The sequence below is a fragment of the Podarcis gaigeae genome, assembly GCF_964106915.1.
Source record: "Podarcis gaigeae genome assembly, chromosome: 3".
Lineage (NCBI taxonomy): Eukaryota > Metazoa > Chordata > Lepidosauria > Squamata > Lacertidae > Podarcis > Podarcis gaigeae.
In genome coordinates, this window is record NC_139680.1 from 91161829 (window position 1) to 91181890 (window position 20062).

A 20062-nucleotide genomic window follows, 5' to 3' on the forward strand; every position below is an offset into this window, starting at 1 on the left:
TGCGTCCCCGCCCCCCCTATGCAAGCCAGCGTCTCGAGCGAGCCGCTCGCGCGCTGCCCCCCGCGTTCCCGACGCTCCCACCTTCTCTTGTTCTCCCCTCCTCCCGCTCCTCCTCCCCCCCTCCGCGTGCGCCATTCCTCCCTCCCTTTCTTCCCTCCCTCCTTGGACTCCCCGCTGTGGTCGGGTTGGGCCAAAGCAGCCAAGCCGGAGGGCGCAGGCAAGGCAAGGCGAGCCAGTCTCAGGGTTGCCAAGGCAGGGACTGGCTGGCGCCTGCGGGGGGACCCCCCTCCCCGCTGCTGCTGCTCCTCTTCCTCCTCCTCCCCTCCCTCCCTCCCTCCGCACTCGTCGCCTATTGAGAACGACCCAGCCGGCTCCTGAGGAGAGAAGAGCGAGGAGCGGGGGGGAAGACGCCCCCCCGGCCCCTGGGCAGCAACATGAGGTGAAGTGTGTGCGTGTGCATCCATGCATGCATGCATTTGTGTGTGTGTGTGTGTGTGTGTGTGTTTGGGGGGCAGCCGTTTTACTCTTTCCTCCTCTGCAAGGAGGGGAACCATTATGTCGAGAGGGGGGCCTTGTGGGTCCGTGTCCATGGAGGGCTTTTTTGTTGTTGTTGCGACGGTTTGGGGTGGTGGAGGAGGGGGAAGAGGTTGCAGCCGAGAACGGGGAAGCCTTGCGCGGGTGGGTTGAGGAAGGGCCCCCTCTCGAGTGGAGCGACTGAGGGCTCGAGGGGGAAACCCCGACGGGGTGGGCATGACTGGGGGGGGTCGTCTTAATAGGGAAGCCTCGGGTGGGATATGGGAAGTGTCGGCCGGTTTGGAGGGAAGGAGCTGCGGCGAAAAAGCAGGGTTGGGGGGGGGAGGTTTCTTCTCTCACCCCCATGTTTTTCCTCTCTCCCCTCTCCCCCCCCTTCCAAATTTTGCATTGGTTTCCCGCGGTGTTGTAGTTGCATGTCCTTCTCCCTATCTCTCTCCTCCCCCCCCCCCCGCATTGTTCTTTTCTCTAGAATGGGGGGAAGTTTGCGTGTGCGTGTTTGCCGGCAGGAGAAAAAGAAAAGGGATTGCTGATGGTGTGACCATAGGGATAATAATGGCTCATCTGGCGTGCAGAGCTTTTGTTGCAAGCAAGGGTTGTGGAAGAGCTTTTGGGGTGTGTGTGTGGGGGGGGGGGTTTGCACAGAAAGGAAGGGGGAAAGGTGACACTGGTTCGTTTGGAGGGTTGAAAAACCACCTTTATTTTCTTTGGGAGGGGCAACTGGAGCTGGAGGGAAGAGGACGGGCTATTTTCGGTGCCCTTTATTCGCGGTTAAAAGCAAGGCATAGAATCACCTATCTGTTCGCCCCAGCTACAGAATTCAAGGCGTAGAAGTGAAAAAGAATGCCCCCCCCCCCCGCTCCAGTCTGAAATCGGCGTATGTTGCATTGCAGCAGCCCCTGCTGGGTTTTTCTTTGTGTAATCGATAAATAGGAGAAAATCACATACACAACACTAGCAATGACGAATATGTGTTTGGGTGGGTTTTCTGTTTTTGCTTTAAAAGGGGTTTCTTCACATAATGTCAGTAGTGAAGTGGGTATCTCCCCTCCCCCACTCCCATGGCTAAACGGTTTTTAATTTCTGTATTTTATATTCTTTCACCACTTTGACGCAACACTTTGGACAGGGGACTTGCTAGGCTGTTCACCAGGCTCCAGGGGGACCCTATCCTTGTAGGTTAAACTATTGGGATTGGGACTAAATTACTCCCCCCCCCCCAAAAAAAAAACCACAACAACTTGTCACTGTATTTGAATTTCCTTTGTGTTAAAGATTAATGACCAACAGTTGCCAAGCCCTTTAGAATGTAATACAATAAGATTCACATGATATGGCCCACCACTTCATTTAGTGAGACAAAATGTCAAGTAACTTGACTTCACCAGGAATTTTAAGTACTTTCTTCTGAAAAAAAGTTTAGCAGAGAATGTACATAAGCTGTGCAGTCTTGGCAGCCTGCACCCACGTTTAGTACTTCTCATGGCTCTCACTTGGTCCGTTTATAAATCTGTGGTTTTGTTCATTCATTTCATTGTTGGGTGTCCTCCTAGTGTGTGAGCGAGGTATAAATGTATTTTACAAATCCTCTGCGAATATATTGAGGAAACCAGCTATATTTATACAACGCACAACCAGAAAATGCCATATATTGTGTGTTCTACCTGAATTAGAGCTGAGTGCCCTATATATTTGTTTACCTTTAGTTTACTTACATAGTAGCGTTTCTGAAATCTTCCCATTTACTTTTCCAGTGGTGTGTATTAGAATATTAGAAACAGATTAGAAATTATAATATTCTGATATTTGATGTTCTAAGTACAAATATCAGAATTTCCACAACTTTTGTTTGCATTTGATTGTGTCTTAGAATGCCCAGATACTACAGAGATTGTTTTTTTTAAAGGATGGTTGTATGGTTGTGAGTTCTTTTGTGGACACACTAAAACCCTTTTAAAAGTGCCTTGCATTAATTGTAGGGTATGTCTGTAATGTGTTGAACACATGGCAAAAAGATGTATTGATATGTGTTCTAGTGTTGGTGTTGATGGGCTACTATTTATTTAAACATATGTCAGCTAGTTGAAGTACTAAGCTGTATTCCTGGCAAACATTTCTTAAGAAGTGAGGGCATTAGTATGCTAAATTGGCTGCCCTTGATTTATCAGTCAGTCATTTTACTGTATAAACTTCTTACAACATAACTTGCACAATTAGTTTTCTTAAACTTTGATATTTTCAATACTTTTTAAAGACTATAACGTACATTCTTTGGATTTTTATTGCAAGTATCAAGGTACTTAATGCACATGAAAGGTTATAACTAAGCAAGTACATGAAGGGGGAACAAACAAGTTTGTTACAATTTAAAACACATACTTTAAAAAAGTATTCTGTGATCTATTGGCTAGTTTATTATTATGAGCATAGAATTTATCCTAGCCAGAACATAACTGCTTAGTAGTGACTTTATGTCCCTGCTGTATCTTTAAGTGGTATTCAAGTTTTGTGGCCTATTGTTCATAATAGGTTGATAATACCAGTTTGAAACAATAGGTGCTGCTATAACTATATTCAGGTACAAATAATGGCTTTGAAATGTAATTTAATATAATAGCAATGCAATATTATCAATGTAAGTTAGTATAATTATATAATAGCAAGTTAATATGTTTGAAACAAAACAAGAACAGCTGTTTTAAAACCTCATTAATTCTGTTAGTATTTACAAGAACATCTTCTGTGGCATGGTCCTATTAAGCCAGTGTCATGAATTCGCAGAAGTATGGATTGCGTGTTTTCCCAGGAAGTAGTGAAATCACTATTTTTATTCAGTACAGACATGTAATGTAGCAACTTTGGTTTTGCTCTGGTTTAGAACTGCAAGTCACCATGGGAATTGGGGCAGGAGAACTCCTGATTCTCAGTCTCCTCTCATTGATCTACTCTGGAAGGATTGTGAAGACAGTACAAGAAAAGAGTATATAGTCTTTCTCTCCTCTCCTCTTGGTTGCTTAGGATTCTGAAAAAATGAAGCGAAGTCAAGGAGATGCATTGCTGTGGGCACTTAGACAAGTAGGCCAGTCAGGTGGGTGACCTCCCTCCACTTTGCCATCTTGGTAAATGTTGTATTGTGTGAAGTGTTGGGGAGATTATTCATCTTCCAGTATGGTGAAACATTGAATATTTTTAGTGATTTTGACCACAGGCATGAATGTACGCAGTCAAGGAGTTAGATATGCCATTGATGTTTTAAATTCAGTTCCTTTGCAACAATTACTGTTGGTGCCTTTGAAAATGGTTATGTCTAATGTTGGTGATATTCAATACCTTTAAGTAATAAGGTCTCTGAGTATGAGCAAGTACTGCAGAGTGGTGGGATAACATGTTTGAGTCAAATCTGAAGTATTTGTAAAGCAGTCTATATGAATAGCTGGGTTTTTTAAGCTTTAGTTATTTGAGTGAACAAGTGCTGTAGACCATTGTGAGCTTTTGCACATGTTGAAATAGTAAGTAATTTAGATGTTTTAGTGCATTTATGCAACTAATAACATGTATGAAAACTTGGTTATAATATGGATCTAGGCAATACAGAGGCTATACAAAAAGAAGCATTTCAGCAATAAAAAAGGGATGTAGAATTTTTCATTATATCTGGGTACAGAGCATATGTATTACTTCCGTTGGACTCGGGTTCATTAAGTGGTGTTGCTTGAATGAACCAATAATGGGCCATTTTGAAGATATACGTATCATATTATATAAAATGTCCAGGGATTTTTCTTATTTTGTCATTTGAAATGTGATAAAACCAAAGCTGAGTTTGAGTATGGTTTCTGAAACATTTCCCCTCCTTCTGCTTTCCTCACTAGTGGTTTCAATCAGATGCCACACTTAGCCACAATCTGCAGATAAGCAAATGATTCTGTGTATGAGCTACATTCTGGTTTCATTCCAAAGAAACCACAGTCTGAAGCCTAGGTTTGTTATTTGCTTTCTGATCATGTACAAGCAGTGTCAAAGTTGCTGCTTCACTCCTCCCCCACTCATGTACCTGGTATGGCTTATTGTGTCATCTGGACCTGGACTTGTGATTTGTTTATTTCCAAATAATCATAAGGCAGAAGCCAAGATTTGTTCTTGACTTGCCATTTATGGTTTGTTTGGGGGCAACAAACTGCAAGTTTGAGTTCAGATAACTCAACAAACCAAACTATGGTTTGTTCCCAACAGCATAAAAAGAAATGGGAGAAAGGATGACACAATTGAATCAGCACACTGCTTGTTCATATTAAGCCTTTGCGTTATATTCAGCTAAATCATTGCACATGTGGAATGACTTCGAGGATAACCTATCCTCCCCCTCCCCCTTCACACCACCCACAATTCTATTTCAGAGGGTGAGGGGAACCCCAAGAGCAAATTCTAGGGCAGAACCCCCTACTCAACCCTATAAAAAGCATTATATAGAATAGTGGTTTGCACCACCCAGTAAGGAAGAGAACGACACAAAAAGAATTCAAAACAGTAGCAATTAAGTACACATTTATTAAAAATCCCATTAAAACTGTTTAGCTTAATTCATCTAAATTGGTGAACTTGATCCAGGGATGCCAGATTTTCAAAGTCTTAAAGTCATTTATGTATCCAGCACCTCCCTGCTGCCCCCTTGCCTCTTAGCACCCCCAGGGTCAGGGGGGGTCCACATTTTTGGGTCCACGGCTCCCTTGACTAACTACATTCTTTCTGCGGCACCCCGTGGGGCTCAGGAGCCAGATTATGTCACCCTTTGCCTGCAGAGCCGGCAGCCCTTCACCGCTTTTCAAACACCCTCCCTTGTGAAGTGTTCCCTCAGTTTCTTCTCTCTCCTTGGAAGTCCTCCAGGCAGCCACTGCTGCTGCCCTTGGTCTCTGAGCTGCCCCCCTTGCCCCAAAGAGAGGTGCCTCCTCACACTGCCCTACAGGGGCCTGGAAAGCACCCCCTGGCCAGCCCCAGAGGCACCATTTGCCTGGGGAGCTTGTAGCCAGGGCTGCTGTAAGAAACAGCCGCACAAGCCTTTGGAAGGCAGAGACACAAGAGAGCATCAGAGGAGGGAGGGAAGGAAAGGGGGACAGAGGCCAGTGTTGCCCGTGGCACCCCTGACCACCATTCAAGGCACCCCAGGGTGCCATGGCACACTGGTTGAAAACCACTGTCCTAGGCAATCCCACTGCTTCCCAAGGGGTGGTACCACCCACTTTGGGAACCAATGATTTAGTGTAATGTGTGAACCAGGTCACTTCTGTAAAACAAAGGAAGGTGTTTTTGGTGTAATGTTTCACTGTGGTGTTTTATAGATTGGTAACTTCAAGTTTTCCTACATTTCACTGTGGGGAGGGGTAATGGGGAGAGAGAATTTTCTAAAGGTCATGCAGAATTTTTGAGATCATTTATTAAATATCCATTTCTTTGCACATCCATAATGTGAAATTTCAACTGAAAGTAAAAATAAGTTTTTGTTAATATGTAAATATGAAATCATAGGTAGTATCAAAAGCAGTAAATTCAGCACATTAGCAAGAAAACAATCTTCCTGTGTTTTTTCCAAAGAAAGTATTTTCAGTTACTTTAGAACAATCTGATACTCTGTTTGGGACACCCAGATGCTTCATGTTATTTTAGAAATGTAATTTATAACTTGTGTCTATGTTAATACATTTTTACCAAGCTTTAATGCAACGTCTGGTAAATGGAGAGAAGACCTTACCAGAGGGTGGCAACACTACAAACAATATGAACTCATAGTGTGTTGAACGTATTATTGGCACGACCATAGTCATACCATAAACTGAAAAATCAAATTTCAACTTGGGGAAATGTCGGTGTTGCTTGTTCCTGGGGAAAATAGGTTTACCTCACAGTGGTTGAGAGTACAAGGGTGTTGTCTTGTTTCCCCCCATATTAATTATTAGGATGAATAGTTGAACGTGTTTGAATCCAGTGCAGATTCTAGTGGCATTTCCTTTTGGTTCTATTATGGGCTAAATGTTTGACTTGAATGGCCCTGCTATTTTCAGTCATCGTTTCCCACTTTAGGATTTTCTTTCATACGATTATAGACATTTAGGAAGCTACCTCATACTGAATCAGACCATTTAGCTCAGGATTGTGTATACTGATTGGCAGTGATTCTCTAGAGTTTTTCTGTCTGGGTTCTCACTCAGTCTTGCCTGGATAGGCTAGAAATTGAATGTGACACATTCTACATGCAAAGTAGTTACTCCACCACTGAACTATGGCCTTTCCCCCCTGTTAGCCTCTGAGGGAAGCATGCCTGTTGATTTTTTTCAGAAATGTGACATGCAGGAGACAGAGATACAGACTAACGATATCTTCCTAGGAAGTGCTTTAGTCCATTTGTTGAGTCCACAATGATGATGTTGGATCCACAATGTTTGATGCAGATGACTTTTTCTGCTCAGCTGTCTGCTGCCCTTTTAAGTCGATGAGACATACTGAATTGGGGTCTTACATGTGCCATATGTAAAATAAAATAATATAAATAAATAAATACAGTGGTACTCTGGTTGCGAACGGGATCTGTTCCAGAGCCCCGTTCGCAGCCTGAGAGGAACACAACCCATGTCTGTGCGCATGCGCGGGTCACGATTCATCACTTCTGCACATGCATATGATGTCATTTTGAGCGTCTGCGCGAGCAGCGAAGTCCGGAAGTAACCCGTTCGGTTACTTCCGGGTTGCCGCGGGATGCTATCTGAAAAGATTTAACCTGAAGCGTCTTTAACCCAAGGTATGACTGTATGTAAGCATATGCTCTCATCGGTGAATTATCTATGATTTTTCAGGAGTGCATGGCCATAAAAGTTCAAATTCAATGGTACTGGTAAAACTTCAGTGTCACCTTGACATTGTCTGTGTTCAGTCATATATTCCAACCACACCTTGATAAATGGACCCCAGGATCAAATCTGGGTTGCAGTGCTAGGCAAACGTTGATTCAGATGTAATGAATGTCCAATGAAACAGGCCCTGTCAGTTTTATTCACCGTAGTGAACTGCCGTTGGGCGAGCATGATGAGCAAGACTTCTTCACATACTTGAAGTGCTGCAGATAGAGAGATGGGTGGGGATTGTCTGGCAGGTTTCTGGTCATCCTGCTCCCTTCCTATGTCCATGTTTGGGTGTTTGGCAACTGCATGGCAAAGTGTCCAGAGCCCCACCGATTCCATGATTCCATTTTCTGGAGCAAGAAAGAGGGATGCTTTTGCTGCTGTGCAGAGATACAGGACACATGCAGAACAGTAGCCCAGGTCAAGCTTGGCTCAATGTTTTCAAGCAGGAAAGAGGGGTGCAGAGGTCTTCTTTGCAGCTGCTGTTGGTATAGGGCCAACAATCTGGCAACAGTTTTTGGCTTGGTTACAAATTCCAGTCAAAATATTGTGGACTTTGGAAGAAGTTCAGACATAAAGTCAAACATGGGTACCTCTGACTTACCTTATTTTAGCTGTGGTTTAATATAATGTCTGAACTGAAGAACTATAGTTGCAAACTGGAATTGAAAGCCGTGTGTTGAAGTGGATTTGAAAAACATGGTTGGTTTGGCATAATGTTGAATTGACAAATTACAGTTGAGGCAATTTTTCTACTTTGAAAAATTGCTTCGTTGTAGAGATGGGAAGACAGAAAAAGCAGACAAGCACTGTAAACATGATTAGACCAATGGTTTATCAACTTATACCATAGTTTGTTCTAAACTGTGGTTAGCATGAAGCAATGCTTTCCCCAAGGATGTTTGCCTGGCAGCTTCATTACATATCTTTAAGCACCAGGCAAAAACATTTTTCTATAACCAGGCTTTTGGCTAATTAAACGTTCTATAACTTTCTATAGTCTTTTAAATGTGTTTTTGGGAGGGGGTATTGGTTTGTTTTTCTATTGTGTATTCTGTGTTCTCATGTCATACTTTTATGTTGTGAACCACTGTGATCTTCGGATGAAGGGTGGTGTACAAATTAAATAAATGTCTGTCTGTCCGTCTGTCTTGCTGGTCTGGAGCTATACCAAAGCAAGTTCTTTTTAAAAATGTGTGTGTGTGCATGTGTATGCATTTGAGCACACATGCACACATAAACATACATAAAGTGGGGATACTCAACACCATGGTTTGTGCAAAAGTGTTTCCCTTTGACATGGACAGGGATAAACACTCCTTTTCAAGCAGGCTTTGGGCTCGTTAACTTCCCATATATACCCTTTTAAATCTGTTTGTGGGTGGTTATTGGTTTGTGGGCGTCTTTTGTTTGTTTGCTCTTGTTTTTATTATGTATTTTGTGTTTTCATACTGTATTTTGATTTTGTGAACCTCCCTGAGATCTACAGATGAAGGGCAGTATACAAATTTAACAATAAGAATAATAAAATGTTTTGCCCTGCAATTACTTCTGGAAGGCCTTAGACACTTGGTCTTCATGCTGTCATGCTGAGCTAAGTCCAGGATTGTGACTCTCATCTTAAATGAAGCAATTGTGTTGTGGAACTGAGGGTTACTACCCAACTGCTACTCAGTTCTTCATCTCCAAATTTGTGAGGGAGGCTGTCATTTGCTACATCTGCTATTAAGCAGTGAAGCATTCATTGTCATGAGTGAAAATGTGAAAGCAAAGGTGTAGAGCGCATGTGTCGCATGCTGAAGGCCTAGGTTTGATCCCCAACTTCTTCAGTTAAAAACAAAACCTTGGCTAGTAGGTTCTCCAAAGGTTCTGCTTTCAAATTATAAAACCATTCCGAGGGAATTTGCATTGGCATGCTTGATAACAATGTTGCAGACAATATACCGTATATTCTGTCCTGATAAGAAGTAGTGGCTTGTGCAATTCCATTGTCTTACAGAACAAGTGTGTGCAGATGCAGGGATCCAACTTATTTTTGTTTGTTTTTGTTTACTAGAACTCTTTCAAGATTCACCAATCCAGAGCTGAGTGCAAAATGATTGGTTTGGAGTCAGATACCAAGTGGTGACCCAAGGGACAGAGTTCGTTATCCATGCCATGCCATGAGCTATATACAGTGTTGTCGCATCACATGCGCATTTAACTTGCGCTGAATCAATTACATGTGCTCAACTCCAGCTTGTAGCTTTCAGTATTTCGTTTCTCTCTAGGGGGTCCCAGTGCCAGCTCCCTTGGCTGCGGCAACCAGCAGGGAAGTTGTGGTGCGGGAGAGACAAAGGTGGAAGGGAGGAGGAGGAGGGCGGCGGCAGAGAGAGATGCAGACTAAAGAAAAAGGCTAGAATTGATGGAGCTGGCACTTTTGTATGCATCCCTCCATCTTCTCCCTTCCACCTTTATCTCTCCTCTTCCTCCACTGCAACCATTGCCCAGAAAGCTGCCACCGCCACCAAAACTGATCACCCCACTGTCATGGTCAACGGTGAGGGAACTGGGTTGCTGCTCCTGACTCTCACTGCAATACCCCAAAGAGGAGGCAAAGCAATATGCAGCTGCCGTGTGTTGAGGAGTGAAGGGAAGATAGTGGAGACACTGAGAGGGCTTCTGTGTAGGACTTCATCCCACCACCCTTCCCGCCAGAAAGCAACCAGGTAAATTTTGGCTAGACAGTATGTGAATTTGTGTTTTCATGCTGCCTCTGTAACTGGACCTTCACATATAATGTGACTACTGTACACTATTATCAGTTGACATGCAAAAATACATACAAATTTACTACAGATCAGCAGGGATCCTAACAGCCTAATATGAAAGAAGAAAGAAGAGGACTTTTGTTGCTGCTGTTGTTAAACAGTTAGGAGTTGGAAACTCTTTCAAGTCACCTACTGACCCACCAGTAGATTCTGATCTATCTTTTGCCCATTCATTTTTAGAAGTTGGAATTGGGGGTCATATTTATAATGGGTTTGGCATGACTTATATTGATCACTGAGCCCACTAATGTCATTGCAACTTGCAAATTGAATGCAATGTTCACTAATACCAGCCCACATTTTACTGCATAATTTGGTGGATGTTGGGCACATTCCTTAAGCAATCCGATCACTCTCTGTCAAAGGAGTTTTCCCATTTGCCAAAGCAAATTCATTTGGGTATTTTAAAATCTCAGTACTGTAAACAGCTCACTGAACTGACTGTCAGTGTTAAACATTCACTGATAAAATACCTGAGCAGATTTACTATTACGCCCTGCACCTGAGTTGCATTTGAAGATCATTCAGAAATATCAGCTGATCCAGAATATGGAACACCGGTTTGTAACTGGTCCTGGCCAAAGAGAGCAAACTGCACTGATGTAATAAGAGTCCCATTGATTAATAGGTTTTCAGGTGCAATTCAGTTGCACTGTTTTTTTTAAAAAAGTATGTATATATATATGTTGTTTTTCAGACTCAAAAAAATCACAATACAATAGAAATATAAATTACTAAATGCAACAACAATAATAGATAAAACATATAGCATTAAAATCCATTTAAATGTAACAACAGTGGAGATGACAATTAACAATGACAGCAGCAGGCAAAAGCCTGCTAGAATAAAAAGAGTTTTACCAGCCAGTGAAATAAAGAGGGGATTTTGGAGTTCCTGAAAATAAAAACTGCATCACGGACCATAACAAAGGATTCAAATTAAGCCCCCATTCACCCATCATCTAAGAGTGCAGGGGGGGGGGGCAGGCCAAGAGTGTGCCTTGCAGTGTGGGTGGGTCTTTCAACTGAGAGAGGCTGTGGAGGTAGTTTATTAAGGTTGAGAAACTCCTTACAGCTACAATTTTGAGAACCCAAGCTACAGTTCCAAGGATTTTTTTGGGGGGGGATGTTGCTGGTTAAAGTGATATAAGACAGCTTTGAGTATATTGTGTGGATGTCACTTGTGTGTTCTAGATCATACATTCATGCAAACACACTTGTGTACACTTGTACTTGACTGATACATGTAATAATATATCTTTAGTTTAGAGACATGGTACCCCAAAGGGAGGTTACTCTTCAAGTCATAATATATATAGAGAGAGAGGAAGTCAGCAACAAACCAGAATTCAGAATTTTAAAAATGTAGAATTTTATTACAAGTTAAGACATTGGTTAATATAAAAGTTGTTACAGAATGAAAAAGGACTGATTAATCAAGTAGCATTAAAGTCGGATTGGCTGCTTAGTTGCAGCTAGGGCAGTTTGAGGTGGGAAAAGCCCCTTACCAAATAAAGGGAGAGTTTAGCAAGAGAGAGAGAGAGAGAGAGAGAGAGAGAGAGAAGTAGAGCCCAACTGGTATAAGAGGAGGAATTAGATATCATCATTATCATTATCATTATCATTGTCAATTTCATTTATGAATCACTTCCCATGGAGCATGCCAAAGCAGTTTACAGATATAAAACAGTTGCCTATCCAAAAACAAGTAACAGCACATATATAAAATCAATCCAAATTTAATACAGATACCAACTGTGATAAAGATTTTTGAAGACTCCTTAAAATAGGAATGTCTTTAGCCGTTACTGAAGCAACCTGTCTGATATGCAACGAGGGAGTTGAGAAGGGGCAGGTGTCACCATGACTAAAGGCCTGATTCCAATATTGTGCGAAGTAGACTTCCTGATAGGATGGTATCTGCAGGATGCACTCTCCTGCAAAGTACAGTGATTGGTTAGGTATGTAGGGGATGAGATTATCTTTTGGAGAAGTACACACTGCTAGTGCCAGTGGGAATAAATTTAGAGCGGAAGAAAAGAGCAGAGTTCAAAAGGAAAGGGATGCTTCAACAAGGTCCTTCTAGATGTGAGAGGAGAAGGTGGTGGGAGTGAGCCTGGAGTTCATCATTAGCACCAGAATGATTAATATTCCTGGACTGGCTGGAGCTGTAGCTGTCCAGGCTATGCAAGTCCCTGAAGCTTGTGACCTTGTGAAACTTGCTTGAGTATCGCTGGGAGAGGAAGCACGTTCCATAAAATCTCAACTGAAGCAAGTTCAGAACAACAAACCTGAACTTGGAAAGGAATATCAAGGAACAAGGAAGGAAAAGGGGACCAAGCTAGCTAAATAAAGGAAAACTGTTGGCGCAGCCTGTCCGGTGAAGTAATCCTCTTCCTAGACCCATAGAACAGCCTATCCAAGAATGTGTCCAAGGCTCACCATGATGGGGGCTAGAGCAGCCTGATCTAAACCAAACAGTTGAACTTCAAGACTGAACACTGAAACCTAGGTGGAAACCTATTGCTTAAATAGGCCAGACTACACCTGGTGAGAATTTCCTCTTATGATCTAGAAGTGAAAGGGTCTTGATAGGTGACAAGGAGTTGCCATGGGTGCAGAATGGATGCAGAAAATGGTGACGGTGATTTACAGATGACCTGTTAACTGCAACCAGGCTCTCTGGAGAATCAAATTAAAGGTGTGCTTTTGGATAGCTTGATTAAACTATGTGTTAATCAGCTATGTGTTAATCAAAACTAAGATGAGGGAGACCTATACATGTCTGGAGCTACTGGTATGCATACTTAATGAGAACATTTCATTAGCTGAGGTCAGCAAATACAGTGGTGCCCCGCAAGACGAACGCCTCGCAAGACGAAAAACCCGCTAGACGAAAGGGTTTTCCGTTTTGGAGGCGCTTCGCAAAACGAATTTCCCTATGGGCTTGCTTCGCAAGAAGAAAGCCCATAGGGAAATCTCCGGGGACCTCTTTTAAATGCTAGCGGTGGGGAGCAAAGCCTTTTCCCCCCCTCCGGCCTTCAGAAGAGGTCCAGGAAGGCCGGCGGGGGCCGAAAGGCTTTGCTCCCCACCGCCAGCATTTTAAAAGCAGTCCGGGATAGCAGGGAAGCGCTTCCCGCTATCCCGGATGGCTTTTGAAGGCAGGCGGGGGGGAGCAAAGACTTTTGCCCCCCGCCCGCCTTCAGAAGAGGTCCTGGACCTCTTCTGAAGGCGGGCGGGGGGCAAAAGTCTTTGTCCCCCCTGCCTGCCTTCCCGGGGGCTTTTAAATCGCCCCGGGACAGCGGAGAATTCCTCCGCTGTCCCGGGGCGATTTTAAAATGCTCCCGGGTGGCTTTTGAAGGCAGGCGGGGGGAGCAAAGACCTTTCGCTGCCGCCCGCCAGCATTTTAAGATCGCCCCGGGACAGCGGAGAAGTCTCCGCTGTCCCGGGAAGGCAGGCGGGGGGGAAGCAAAGACTTTCGCCCCCCGCCGGCCTTCAGAAGAGGTCGGGGGACAGACTGCCCCCGGACCTGGTCTGAAGGCGGTTTCCATAGGAACGCATTGATTGATTTTCAATGCATTCCTATGGGAAACCGTGCTTCGCAAGACGAAAAACTCACGAGACGAAAAGACTTGCGGAACGAATTTATTTCGTCTTGCGAGGCACCACTGTACAAACTAATTTAGAGCATTGGAAAAGGTTTTTGTATGGGTGCTTCTGGGAGAAGTTCTTTCTTTACTAGTTTTTCTCTGGAGCCAACTGAAGAAATTTTATGCTCTCAAAGTAGTGAAGGAAGCTTAGCTCTGATACCAAAATAAGTATTGCGTATTTCTGAATTTACTAATATGTCCATTAAAAAAACCCACCACACTCTCCCCCCTCCTATGGATTCATAATTTCTGGAAATGGTAAATTTCTACTGAGGGTGTAGTTATTCTTTAGAATTATTTGTTATCGGAGTAAGCTGGGACACAATTTCTGAAGGCACTGAAAATGTGGTCCTGTGGGTGTATGGGAGAGAGTCAAAGAGCAGGCTGAGTAGGGAGTTCTAGCAGTGGACAATCAGTTCAATAGATGAACTGCAGCTTTCCTCAAGATCTAGGTTTAGTTTCCTCTACTGCTTGACTTCCCTTTTTCTTCCAGAAAGAACTGTAATTTGGCAAATCAAAAGGTTTTCTACTTCCCTGCAGTAGATTCTTGTTGCCATGCAACAGTGTTACTTGGAGCACAATATGTTAAATTGTTTGCTCTGCATATTCATTTTATTCCTCTATATACCTGTTGTAACATCAGGGTTGAATCCTGTTGTGCCTTCAGGTGGTAGAAGAGCTTTCGATCCAGTGGAAGCCTCTGCTAATGGAAGAGGAGGGGATAAGGCTTTTGCCCACACCCCTGGCAAGAAGGTTGGAGGCATTGTGGAAGAGAACAGCGTGGAAGGTGGTGTAGGGAGCTACAGGGGAAACAGGGAATCTGCAAAAACCACCTCCCCTCCATTTCCATTAGCTGAGAGATCAAGGTTCTTCTGCAAATGGAAGAATTGGACACAACACTTACATTTGTTAAAGATTGGATACAAGTTTAGATCATTTAACGTATGTTATAACCCTGGTTACATAAAAAGTGACATAGTCTTTATTCTCCAAAGATTGACACACCTGTATTTCCAACCATATGAAAAAAAATATGCTGATTTATTCTAGACTATGGGTTGAATCCTAACCATAGCTGTCAACGTTTCCCTTTTTTAAGGGAAATTCCCTTATTCCGAATAGGATTCTTCACAAGAAAAGGGAAAAGTTGACAGCTATGATCCTAACAATCATTAAGTGGAGTTTTACACATAGAATAGGTTGGAATAGACTTTCCCACCCACTTCTTGGCAGTTCGCTGTGTCCCTCTGAAAGTCTACTGACCTTCCGGAACAACTTGCAAGAAATGGTGTCGGGATGCGCTTGACGTTCAGAAACAGGTTTTCCTCCTAAGTCCTATCTCAGACAAACTTACCACGATTTGCTGCAACCAGTAGTGAAACTTTTCTAGAGAATCATGGCATTCATTCAGCCCTGGCTGGAAACCGTGGATTGCATGGTAGAAACTGGTTTTCTAGTAAAACATGATTTTTGTGAAAGAAACAGACACCTATCACTGTCACCACATCACTTCCATCTAGATAGGTGCCTCGTGGTACCTCATCTAAAATCTGATGTCTTGTACCCCACCTTGTGCTCAAATGAGTTCTATTACAATCTCAGGAAATGAATATACATCTGAAACGAGGCAGAGAATGAAGTGCTGGAGGAAGAAACCTGAACAACCAAGAATGATCCTTATAGGGTAGGGGTGGGGAACATCCAGCTTGTGGGCCTACTTAGGCTTCCCAGGCCTCTCAGTTTGGCTTACTTACCATGCCTACTTATCAGTTACCTGACATCATGATGTCATATGATATCAGGCACAGAGATCTTTTGTTACCTTTGATCTAAGCATTAAGTCAGGAGTGATGAAGCCTTCACCCTTCAGATGTTGCTGAATATAATTCCCATAATCCCCAGCAAGACTGGTCAATAGCTAGGGATTATGGGAGTGGTACTACAGCAGTATCTGGAGGGCTAAAGGTTCCTCACGTCAGCACTAAGTGTTCCCACAGTGCTCTGCTGCTGGCATTTAAAGAGCAAAGTTGTGCCTACTCCCTATTTCAAATTTGAATTGTCTGCTGTCATGTGATTGGCAGGTGGGTGGCCAGTTGTCGATCCAGTCCTGTAAAGGCTGAAAAAGCTTCCTCATCCTTTTACAGAAGCTTGCCTGTAAGAGCAGACAGTCGAGGAATGGTTCAGAGCTGAGAAAAGAGTGTGGCTCACAAGGACTCCTTGGACGGCAGGAAAAGATTATTTTATATTGCCTCTTTACCTGATGATGCTATCCTGAGTATATTTTTTTCTCCTCTTCACATTGGGCTGCACCAGTGCTCTTTAATGGGCTGTAACAATATTAAGGATACTCTGTCGGTAGTCTCACAGAGAAAGATTATAATAGCAGCCAGTCTGAGAAAGTGAATGCAAACTTAAAACAGCTTTTAAAAGTCAAAGCTGCTTTTTAACGTTTGATCAGTATTGTGTAGATCACAGCTTCAGAACTACTAAACTTCTAAAGCTTTTAACTTTGGTAATTTGCTTTTTTGTAACTTCTGTTTTGTGCCGTGCTAAATCTACTCTTAAATTTTTTTGCCTTGAGAGTTTGCAGCACCTGTTTCTCCTTGACTGGGTGAAACAGACATTTGGGACTCAATGCATGACTGAGCGACTGCTTTTTTGTGGCTTAACTTTAAAAAAAAAAACCCTCCCCTGGTGTAAAGTTTTTTAAAGGCAATTTTTAATCTAAATATTCAAAGGGCTTTTAAAATATGTATAACTATAGTTGGATGATGGAACAAGTTGCAGAGGAAAACTTGGAGATTGTCATTGACAGGTAAGAGGATATTGGCTGAATATTGTTCTGTATTGGATTCTTTATATGCAACATATTGAGCATGAAATCTTGAAGTTTTGGATATTTTTGTTTCAAGTTTTCTGGCACAAGGTATGGTTTTAAGGCAGTGGATTGGAGAAAAGTGAAGGGAGAGGATATATAGCTAGGCTATATCTTGCCTGCTCATTTTTCCATTCATTATTTTTATGACTTGGTTTTTTAATAGATGCATGTTGATACATGATACAACAGAAGTAATAAAACAAACTTGAGTGAGGGAAAAAGCAGCTAGCTGCCTTTTAATTAAATTCTACATTTGTCTGGAAGATCATAGGGTAATACCAGTCTGTCTTTAATAAATGTGCTTTGATCTTAAATGCCAGCCTTATTGTTTTGGGCATTAGTACTTTCCCATTTTGGGGTGGAAACTTCATAATGGTATTGAGATGAGGATCTAGCAGTTTCTCAGGAGTTTCCTCACAATTTTTGGAAGACACGTTGAGGGCTGTGCCACTGTCTAAAGATGCATGCATTATAGCACTCTGCTATAGATAAATGCTGAAGAATCATTCATGCCAGTGTCTTTGAGAAAGGAGCATGTATTATAGTTCTAGAACTGCACATTCATTTACCTTGGAACGAAGATTCGCTGTTGAGCCGTACCATGTCTATCAGTAGTAATCCAAGAAGGGATGTTTTGTTTCAGTTCCCAGGCAGTGGAAGAATAGTCCTTAACCTGAGGTGCACCATTGTAATCATAATACTACCCAACATAGGAGGTTGTACCTTTGAGTCTTTGTTGACATGTTAAAGAATCTTTCAGCTGACTCTAGGATTACATGCTTCTCTTACAATTTGCTGTCCACATGTCCTAGGACTGGCCTCTGTACATTTCGAACACAAGTTTCTATCTGTACAGAAATGCTTGCTGCTTGCAAAGAGGGATCTATATTCACCAAAGTAGGTTTGGCAGTCAGGTATCTCTCTTACACCTGCAATTCTGTGGTTTTTATTTGCTTTTTCATTTGCTGTAGGGCCAAACTAGATTTGTGGTGTGTGGTTGCATTTTGCAGATCTGGGTTTTGTTTTGCTTTTTTTGTTCTTGGGACACCAGGACGCAATAGCAAGATCATGGCACAGGGGAAGAGATTACTATTGCTGCCTCCCCCATACCTACATATCATAATCTCAGTCCTGATTTATCCTCCACATGCCTGTTTATTCCTAATTTATCCCCCCCCCCAAAAAAACACACACACTCTGCCATGAAATCATAGGCCTGCTCTGTATCCACAGTGTGTTCTCTAATTTAGCAATGGGTTTTACTGTGTGGGGGGAAAAATCATGAAGATCCAATGAGCACCTGTGTCTTGGATCAGTGTTTCTGTGGTGCTGAAAAGAATGGGAACTCTTGATTTTTACTGTGCAGTTTACCAATGTAAGCTTTAATCTAATGGTGGGTTTTTTGTGTGACCCTATGCAAAACCATGTGGGACGCAGGTGGCGCTGTAGGTTAAACCACAGAGCCTAGGGCTTGCTGATCAGAAGGTCAGCGGTTTGAATCCCTGTGACGGGGTGAGCTCCCGTTGCTCGGTCCCTGCTCCTGCCAACCTAGCAGTTCGAAAGCATGTCAAAGTGCAAGTAGATAAATAGGTACTGCTCTGGCGGGAAGGTAAATGGTGTTTCCGTGTGCGGCTCTGGTTCGCCAGAAGCGGCTTAGTCACGCTGGTCACATGACCCGGAAGCTGTACGCCGGCTGCCTTGGCCAATAAAGTGAGATGATCGCCGCAACCCCAGAGTCTGTCACGACTGGACCTAATGGTCAGGGGTCCCTTTACCTTTTACTTTATGCAAAACCATGTACACTTCAGGAAATCTGCTTTAACTCTGTTGCCTTCCAAATGCCACATGTGTGCATGTGCATGCCTGTTTTCCCCCCTAGTATGTGTGGAATCAGGGTAAGAAACAGCCCAGGGGTGTTGGTGCCCATGGTACCCTCAAAATTCCAAATGAGGCCAAACCGTTGGTAGCCACATATCTCTCAGTCTAACCCACTTAAGAACATGAGTACATCAGACTGAATGCCTACCTAGTCCAGCTTTCTGTTCCCACAGTTGCAAACCAGCACACAAGCAGGGCCATGAGCACAGTAGCACTCTCATCATGTTCTCCGGTTGTTGTGGATAAAGTGTTGGTGCTGATGAACCGTGTATGCTGCCCTGAGCTCCTTAGAGGAAAGTTGGACTGTATATATAATAAATAAAATATATGCTACTGTTGTGCATAGTTAAGGTGTTTCGCTGGTCCTGTCCCCCCCCCTCCCAGCATAACCCATAAAATAGCATTTATTTGTGCCATGATAAGCGATCAGACGACTGAAAATCTGCCATTGGTTTTGGTATTCTTTCAAAGGTAGGAATGTAGTATTGCATAATTCCAGTACTTAGCCAGTCATAAAACATCATTGCCTTTCCCCTGTAAAGTGGAGGAACAGTTTCATGCTGCTTGCATTCACTCAGTCACATCTTGAACATTTTTTAATATGCTAGAAGGCATAAAACCCGTGAGCCCTGCCACATTACTTACTGGTGATGGTATATGCCCAACATGATGGAAGTCATTGTGACATGGGAAAACGCTTGCATGCAGTCTTGGAATTGCAACTCAGCTGGAACTATGCCCATTAGTTTAAACCAGGGGTCAGCAAACTTATTTAGTAGGGGGCCGGTCCACTGTCCCTCAGACCTTGTGGGGGGCCAGACTATCTATCTATCTATCTATCTATCTATCTATCTATCTATCTATCTATCTATCTATCTATTGGGGGGGAGGATGAACGAATTCCTATGCCCCACAAATAAACCAAAGATTCATTTTAAATAAAAGCACACATTCTACTCATGTAAAAACACACTGATTCCCAGACTGTCTGCCGGCCAGATTGAGAAGGCAATTGGGCCAGATCCAGCCCCGGGACTTAGTTTGCCTACCCATGGTTTAAAGTGTTATGCTGATACTGGTGGTGCTTACCATTCTTATTTTAATGGTGTTTATTTTAATGGTTATATTTTTGGAACCCACCCTTGGACCATGGAGTGAAGGGTGGGCTAAGAGTACAAATCATAATTTTTAAAATAGATCAGTTTGACTGCTTTGTGTCACATGAACATTCATGGGTAAATTTTGCCTATTCTGTGGTCACATGACTGTTGTGCTGTTCAGTGATTTTTATTTATCCGTGTGGTACTAAAATTGCTTTGATTTTCATAAAGTGTCTGGCATAAACCATCACAGCGCTATTGGAAGTTTGTATTATGAGCTCTTATTTGATAACATATGCTAGTTTAGAAACAGCATTGATTTACA

The 20062-nt window shown here is 42.9% G+C and overlaps 1 protein-coding gene across 7 annotated transcripts in view; it reads left to right on the forward strand.

Moving 5' to 3' along the window:
- Positions 1-14: 14 nt before the first annotated feature.
- Positions 15-20062, forward strand: part of ENAH (ENAH actin regulator) — a 72549-nt gene continuing 52501 nt past the window's right edge. Inside the window, exon 1 of one of the 7 annotated variants that reach the window (XM_083733266.1) lies at positions 15-439. In XM_083733266.1, the coding sequence (XP_083589392.1) occupies positions 435-439 (5 nt within the window). In that variant the 5' untranslated portion in view covers positions 15-434. Of the gene's footprint in view, positions 445-3554; positions 3620-16281; positions 16697-20062 lie in introns of those variants that run through there. The other 6 variants (XM_083733268.1, XM_083733271.1, XM_083733272.1 and 3 more) reach the window with 6 other exon arrangements.